An 8,465-nucleotide genomic window follows, 5' to 3' on the forward strand; every position below is an offset into this window, starting at 1 on the left:
TTATTTGTCCAGGTTATTTTTAATTCTAATCCTTTCTGCATCAAAGTTTCCAGTTGTACCCAGTTTACCACCATATGCAGCTTTACAAAGCTCATTCTCTGACAGTTGATTAACAAACGTACTGGGCACTGCTGGACTCAACAGGTTCTCACTGAGCTCCTCACAGCACAACTCCTCGCTCCAACAGGGAATTGCTGGTAGTTCATCCATCAGCACTGCTTTGGAAACAGTTGTTCTCTACAATACTCCAATTTATATCAGGTTCCTTAATAGACATGAGAATGTTTCGTGAGATGGTATAAAAATCTTACTTAAAACTTTGTCAGCTACTGCTAAAATCCCCGTTTCCAAGGCCTGTTATCCTATTATAACAACAAATGTGATTGCATTGACTTGATTAGTTCCTGATAAATCCATGGAGGCTATTACTTATCACCTTCTAGTATTCTAGCTGCTTACAAATAGGATTATAGCATTATGTATTTCAATAGGCACAAAATATAAATGAAGGCTTTAATAAATTGAAGCATCATTAATTCCGAAAATTTAATATTAATACAGCTCTTTACCCAAGGGACTGATATGTGTCACAACTTTGTCCTTTTACAATTCCTATGCAAGTTTTCTAAATACAGTGAGCCTTGCTCTGAAGTCCTCAGGGTCCCCTTTTCCTCCTCTCATTGCAAGCACTACAACAAATGATGGCAATACATCCAATGGGTATGGAATGAGCAAGCTGCTCCTGGCTGTGCTGCTGTACCAGCCCTGGACTGACGAGCACCTCAAGGCACTGTATTAGCAGGGGCTGGGGCTGGAGATGGAAGTGTCTCCAAATCCACATTTCTCTTGATGACATTTCCTGGTTCACCAGAAGTTTATCAGTTTTGTCTGACTTCTCAGTTACTGCTGTTTTGCTAAATTTCTAAATATGTAGAAAATAAAAAACCTCCCTCTAAAACACAAACACCTAAGGCAGAGGAATGTTAAACAGAGCTGTTGGTTGACATTTCTTAGTTATTGCCCTTGTTTCTCATGGCACGGTCCCCTCTAGAACCCACCAGACTCTGGCTGTCCCTGGGGATGCCGAGTGAGAGGCAGAACTGGGATTTAAGGGAATGTTGCACTATGGCTCCAAGTATCCACTGTAACCACCCACCCAGCCCTGGCTCCTTGGTGGTCATGAAGGGCTCCTCTGGGTGGGCTTTGTGGGATCCAAGTCAGACTTAGAATCTGTGTCTTTATGCAGGATTGGCCTTTAACTTCACCTGCCTGACCTAGGGGCCTTGGCTGAACCACATACACCTTACAACTTCCTGAGTTTGTTGTAATAGGGGCAACACACCCTTTCTTGACTTGTCCCTTTGCTTCAGCTACAGGACCTTTGTGTTGTCTGGACCTATTTGAAAACAAGAGGGAGAAAGCAATCTCATCTCTTCTTCTTTCATGAGGCACAAATAAAAATATACTTTAGAGTTAATATTTGCATGTACATAGGATGTGAGTTGTTCACCAAACAGCCTGGACACAATGGTTTTCAATTTTTACTGACTGCTACTTGCATATGTTGTGACAGACTCCCTGAAATGAATGACACCTCTATTGTAAAACTGGTGTCAGACAGAATTGTCCCTCAGTATATCCACAGAGCAGCATTATGTCACACCACATTGTAGTCTCTGGTTAATACTGCTCAATTCTAGCAATCTGGTTTGAGTTATTTTACTATTTTATTGGGAATAAGCTTGTATTATTTGTATATTGAAAATTCTGTTGTACTTTTCTGTAGTTTCCAAGGATTCTATTTTGCAACTGAGGGAGCACATCAGTGCAGTGCAGGACAGAAGTATTTTCAGATCAGTGGTAAAGAGTGGGAAGGAAACACAAAGTACAGGACAACTGGTGTCTTTTTGCTTTGTTCTAGAAACAGCAAACCTCGTTTCTCCTCCTGTTCTGCACCCAGTTGAAGCACCAGCTCTGTGCTGTATTGGCACAACCAATGCTGGCTAAAAGATCTCTTTGTGGCTTTGTAGCTCAGTGTCTACCTTGAATCAGCAGCCCTTCAGGAGGGCTCTGTGTTCTGGGTCTGCTGTAGCATCTCCTTGACTGGACACACTAGAAATCTGTGCACAAAGAAATACACTTTATCATAAGTCAGGAACTAAGTGCTCACTCCAAGTTTTTATTGAAATTGAACACAGTATTCAGCATAGTTCTGGTTGAGAATCTAGACAGCTAATTTCATCTGGTTTTACAGTATGCCTCAGTTAACCCTTCTGGTGTACATTCCCAGGAACGTGGAGGTGAGCAGGCACCACGTCTCTCAGCCGACCACCACCATGTCATCCCCAACAAACTGGTAAACTGGGACCTCGAGGTTTAAGGGAGCAGGGCCTTTCCTGATTCTGCCAGAGGCGTCATAGTGGGAGCCGTGACAGGGGCAGTAGTACCCGCCAAAATCCCCGGAGTTGGCGATGGGGACACAGCCCAGGTGAGTGCACACACCCACCAGGATCACCCACTCGGGCTTCTGCACTCTGTCTAAGTCGTGCTGTGGATCCCTCAGTTGAGATAGATCAACTTCAGCTTCCTGACTAATCTCTGCCTGGGTTCTGTGACGCACGAAAAGGGGCTTCCCTCTCCACTTGAAAGCCATGTTCTTGCCTTCTGGAATGTCAGACAGCTTGATCTCAATCTTTGACAAGGCCAGCACATCAGCAGAGGCACTCAGGCTGGAAATAAACTGGGTGACAACATTCTTGGCAACGTAGGCAGTTGCTACACCTGTCGCTGCAGTCATCAGGTAGGAGAACCCTTTCCTGGAATCACTGCTGCCTTGGGAAGATGTGTTGGCATCTTGCACATCCTGGCGGCGATAGGCAGAGAAGTCGGGGACCGCGACATCGTTATGGACACAGCGAACGCTGGCGGGGGCTGAACGGAAAAGGACAGCAAATGACACCACTTTCAGGTAAAACACAGTAATACATTTCAAATTACACTTTTTAAGTTGCATTTTTGGAACAATGGGGAAAGTCATTCCAAAGGCTGTGTAGGATTCCATTAATTAAGCATTTCGATTTTAAGTTGTATGAAAATGGTTTTCAGAGGAAATTTTTGGTAGATTAACAGGTGATCTATGAAACTGGTTTCCCTATTATTTGAAAAATAAATGAACTGTTTTTTCAGTATATTTCAAGAAAAAACTCTTGCAGAATACCATGACTAGCTCAGAAAAGGCAGATCTGTGTTGCATTCAAATGCTTCCCTGTAAAGAGCTGCTGAGAAGAAAAATGATGAAGTTTGCACATCTGCAGTGTAACACTTTTGTGCTATCTTTTGTCTGAAGTAACTTCTATGCCTGTAATAATATTGTGTGGTTAAGCCTTTTTAAAATTAAAAATATCAGGCATCCTCTTTCATTATTAAATTGTTGTCCAAGCTAAAAGCCACAGTAAATAATTTTTAAACCTGCAGTCCCCAGGCTTGCTTTTTAGAAGATTTAGGGATAAAGCTAGTAACTATCCAGTTTCAAGTGGGATTCCCACATCAAACCTCTGTGCTCAAGTAACAGGATATGAAGGATAACTAAAAGGCCTCCCATGAGTTTCTCCAGCAAAAGAAAGTGCTTCCCCCACTGAAAATCTGTAAGCTAAAGAACACGGCAATGACAGAACATGTCACTTGCCAAAGTGCAACCTGTTACTTAGAAAAGTATTATTTAGTCCTTGTATTTTCTAGCAGCTGGCAGAAAATTAAGAGATGTCTCAAGTACTTATAAGTTTAATTCTCAGGGATTTAGATGCAATACAATGGGGAAAATAGTTACATTTATTTACATGTAACTCAGCACTGAGAAGGTATTTCCTATAGGATTTTAACTGCAAAGAAATTAAACTGGAAATTAAAATTCTGAGGTAGTACTCCATACTAAGTTACTTCAGTATGAAGACTAAAAAGCATTCAGGAACAAGTAATATGATTAACTTCTAAAAATTCCCTATACTCAGTGAAAAGCATGTTTGATGTTAATTAAAACACAGAGCATGGCTAAGTGTCAGCTACGTCAGTTACACATTTGTAGAATTTCCACCTGAACAAACCCTTTACAGCTGAGGGTCGGGTGAAGTACATAGCTCCAATTGCTACAGAGCATCTTCTGCACGGCACTGCCCTCCCAGAATTAAATGTGTGCATTCTGTACTGTTCTGAAGCAGAATGTTCCGTCAGTGACAGCTGCAGAGCCGGGCACCAGTTCTCCAGGAACTGCAAATCAGTGTCAGGGAGAGCCACAGCCCCTGGGCCAGAGGTCGGGTTCTAAAGAACACCTCGGGATCACTCCCTGGCTGATGCTTTCCCGACCTGGGTAAAAACTTTCCCGACAGGGTAAAACACACCGTGTGTTCTCACTGCACCCCTCTACTCTGGTGCCCACAATTAAAAACCTCCCCGAATGACAGAATTTAGCTGCATTTTCTCAATGGTAAAATAACGATAACCTGAGATATCTTGCTCAACGGAGATACTCTAGAACCGCCTAGACGCAATCCTGTGCCCTGGGCTGACCCTGTTTGGGCAGAGAGATGACCCACTGTGGTCCTTTCCAGCCTGCCCCATTCTGTGAGTCATCGAACGGAAACTGGCATTTAAGTGCCCCTGAACAAGCTCTGTAGTTGTAAATGCGACCGACTGCAACGGTGACAGCTGAATCAAACATTTAAAAACCTCACACGGCCCAGGCCCCCGCAGCCCGCCCGCCCGCTCTCCTTCCCGGCTCTGCTCCCCCGCCTCTGGGCCGGGCCGGGCCGGGCGGTTCCCGGGAGGGCTGGCAGGGCCCGCGCTGTGCCCGCGGCTCCCGCCGCCCCCGCCCCGCCGCTCCCCCGGCCCGCACCGTTCAGGCTGGCGCTGGCGACGAGCCCCCCGCGGGCGGCGCGGCCGCTCAGGGACTCCCGGCAGAGCACGGGCCGCTTCGGGTCCAGCGGCACCTTCTGTTCCCGGCGCGCGGCCGCCGGGGCCAGCGGGCGGAGCGGGCCGGGCACGGCGTGGGCCGCGGCGGACACGAAGGGCGCGAAGGGCCCGGCGCGGGCGGCCACGGACAGCATGGCGGCGTCCCCCCGGCGACCTTCCCGGCCGGCGCGCGCCCCGACACGTCACGGCGCCGCGGTCTCGCGCGGGGTGACGTCACGCGCCGGCGCGCGGGGGTGACGCAGGCGCGGAGGCGGGTGCCCTGAGGGGACCGTGCACAATGAAGAGCTTTGAGAGCTGCTTTTCTTCTTTTTTTTCTTTTCCTTTTCCCTTTCTTTTTTTTCCCCCCCTTTTTTACCCCCCCCCCTTTTTCCCCCTATTTTGTCCCTTCCCTTTTTCCTTTCTTTCAGCGTACTCTTGCTGTCTTCTGGCGCAGTTCCCCTTTGCGGTGTTCCTGTGTAACGCTTTGGAGGGGCTGTCCGTGTGTTGTAGGGCCGTCCCACACTACACTGTGCTGACTGATCCCCGCTAGAGAGCTGGGGCCAGACTGGAACACTTCGGGGAAGCGTTTGTGGAGCGCTCCGGTGCCTCTGCTGCAGGACACGGATCCATTTAAACACACCCATGTCACCCCAAAACACCTTGAAGGAGTTAGTGATTTTTTTTTTTGCCTTGCTGTTCTTAGGATGTGATTTTGAGCTATGTAAAAACAATACTTAAAAGAGAAGCGTGTCGCTTCTAGGATAATACATGCCCTTTATTATTTCTTCTATTTCTTGTGCAGTGCATGATTTTTGCGCCTTTTTGTTTCTTTTTTCTTTTTTCCTTAGCTTAGTAATTTTTTTTTTTTTTTTTTTTTTTTTTTTTTTGTCTTAGGTAGTCCTGGATTAGTTTCAAATTGGGAAAAGATTAATTTTTTTCAGCTTGTCATAGGAAATTGGTTGAGGGATAGATTTTACTTCCAGTTTGAAAACGTAAAGCACGTTGACAACAACCGAATCGACTCCAGGGGCTGTTCTGGGGGTGGGGGTTAATTGTAAGGCTAAGGGGACAGTAGATATAGCACATAGATGTATCACATAGCTATAGCACTCGGGGCTAAAGAAGAGAGCCCCCCTTCCACTAATGACTGGCACAAGTAAATAAATATCTCTAGATTTCTTTGGTGGTTTGTTATAGTTCTTTTTTAGTTTTTTAGGTTTTTTTCCTTAAATTTATTTTACTTTACGATAGCAGTCTCATGCTTGACTTGTTACAGCTTCCAATGGTTAGATTTAGTTCTGTACAGATGGATACACTGGTGGATGCATACCTGTTTTAGTCAACCCTTTTACCAGTTTAAGCTTCTGAAAATTTCCCAAAACATAGGATAAACTTAACACAGAAATATGTTTGAAGACATTTAAGCTGAACTATTCTCTGAAAATATAACAATTTCCCAGCTACCCAGCCCAGTCCATTCATGTAAGGCTGTGAAGCTTTAGTGGTTCATACTGGCTGTATGAAGAACTATTATTCTGAAATTCAGCTGTGGATAATGATATTGCCACTAAATTATTTTATGATTGTGCATTAAAATTCCCCATCTCTGTAGAATGGTAGTTTAAGGACTGGCCTTATTAGGATTTATTCAAGGGGTTGACTTTTTCATTTTCTTTTCAGCTGTTGTTAACTGTACTGAAATATGGTAATTCTAATTAAGTGGAATGGATCATTCTAGTGCCACTACTATTGATCTATAATTTATTTCTTTCCCAGCACGTTTATGATATCTAAGCTTAAGTAGATAATGATTTACCCAACTTGGTTCATGGTACTGATGGTAGCTAGCTACTGGTGATGTAGTAATTAAAGGACACCATAATTATATGCTGGAACAAAGGTAATTTGTAGAAACTATGAGGGCTGTCACTCAGTATATGGGTGGAAATAAACAATATTCGGGTTGGGAGGAGAGAAAACTGGGAAGGCCATTTTAACAGTATAACATTTATAATTACCATTTAGGAGGAAAAGAGCTACAGAAACATGATATTTTCTATTATCTAACAGATTACAAAATTATTGTCATAGACTCATAGAATGTGCTGAATTGGAAGGGATCCATCAGGATCATTGAGTCCAACTCCTGACCCTGAGCAGGACACCCCAAAGGTCACACCATGTACCTGAGACCATTGTCCAAATGCTTCTTGAGCTCAGACAAGGCTTGGAGCTGTGCCCATTGCCCTGGGGAGCCTGTTCCAGTGCCCAGCCACACTTTGGGTTGCCCACCTTTCCTGCTATAGAATGTAAATCTCCCCTGATTCAGCTCCCAGCCATTTCCTCAAGTCCTGTCACTGGTCATGAGAACAAAAAGGTCTGTTCCTGGCCTTCTGCTCCTCCTTGTGACCACAATGAAATCACATGAAAGATCTGATCCCAACTGAACAAGTGCTAGTAGAGCTAAAGGTGGTATTTTGTGGTTCACCACAAAATGGTGAAAGTGAGGATTTGGGCTAATGTTTATAAAGGGTTTGTTAGGTGTGGGGTTTGGAATTTTTTGTTGGATTGTTTTGTGGATTTTTTTAAGGATTCTGAGCTTTGGCAATGATGCAAGTTTTGAATTTGCTAACCCAGCTCAGCTGTTTGGCAGATACGGCCTCATCCCAAACAATGTATTATTCTGACTGGGGGCTGTTTCCAGAGACATTTGGCAAAATGTGCTTGCTACTTATGGAGCTTTTGACAAAATGAGGTACTGTGATGGAACAGTAGTTATAGGACGAGGAGAAACAGGTATAAATTGAAAGAGGAGAAAAGTAGGTTAAATATTGGGAAGAAATTCCCTACTGTGAGAGTGGCGAGACACTCAAACAGGCTGCCCAGGGAGGTTGTGGATGCCCCAAGCCTGGAAGTGTCCAAGGCCAGGTTGGAAGGGGCTTGGAGCGGTCTAGTGGCAGGGGAGGATGGGACAAGATGACCTTTAAGGTCCCTTCCAATTCCTTAACATTCATTCTATGATTATTTGGGAATGAACAGTTGTAAATTTTTTAAAGACATTAAGACTGAATTCAAATTACAGCATGGTTAGAACATGAATAAAACATTAAAGTATGACAGCAAAAAGGAACTACATTCTGTTATCAGAGTTCAAAAAAGAATAATTTTAGTTTTAAAATGACAAAGCACATTCTGGTGTGTAGGTGTTTTTTTGAGAACTGTTGTTTAGCTTATGTTACTGAGCATCAATACTGAGGGTTTTCCAGCCAAACATGAAAGTAAAATGCCAGTATGGCGTGTAAACCATCCAAACAGACCTCTGTTATTGTTTTTGAGCGTTCATAAGAGTGTTAGCCTCATGCAAATCTATACTGCTTAACGTTCTTGTTTTCTTAAAAGTTCATTTGCATTAATATAAAAGCTATAAGATGTCAGGACTGCAGCATTATGAAGTAGATGAAAAGTATTATAATGCTTTTGGGTATGTGCAGTGTCTTTCTCCATGTAGAATTCATTCTCAT

General features: G+C 44.0%; 1 protein-coding gene across 1 annotated transcript; it reads right to left on the bottom strand.

The window, feature by feature from the left end:
- Window positions 1-2,158: 2,158 nt before the first annotated feature.
- LOC116450009 (cytochrome b-c1 complex subunit Rieske, mitochondrial) lies at window positions 2,159-5,130 on the bottom strand. The gene is made up of 2 exons (XM_032122034.1): window positions 4,889-5,130; window positions 2,159-2,931 (listed from the first exon to the last, which is right to left on the bottom strand). The coding sequence occupies exons 1-2, from the start codon at window positions 5,097-5,099 to the stop codon at window positions 2,321-2,323; spliced, it is 822 nt and encodes a 273-aa protein (XP_031977925.1). The 5' UTR covers window positions 5,100-5,130; the 3' UTR covers window positions 2,159-2,320.
- Between the last annotated feature and the right edge of the window lie 3,335 nt (window positions 5,131-8,465).

Source organism: Corvus moneduloides, chromosome 12, assembly GCF_009650955.1.
Source record: "Corvus moneduloides isolate bCorMon1 chromosome 12, bCorMon1.pri, whole genome shotgun sequence".
Taxonomy (NCBI): Eukaryota; Metazoa; Chordata; class Aves; order Passeriformes; family Corvidae; genus Corvus; species Corvus moneduloides.

What these genes read in the sequence shown, in the direction of transcription:
- LOC116450009 (XM_032122034.1), bottom strand. Translation starts at nt 5,099, where the DNA reads ATGCTGTCCGTGGCCGCCCGCGCCGGGCCCTTCGCGCCCTTCGTGTCC. An exon ending in CGCCAGCGCCAGCCTGAACG is followed by an intron (nt 2,932 to 4,888) that starts GTGCGGGCCGGG and finishes TTTTCCGTTCAG; the next exon opens with CCCCCGCCAGCGTTCGCTGT.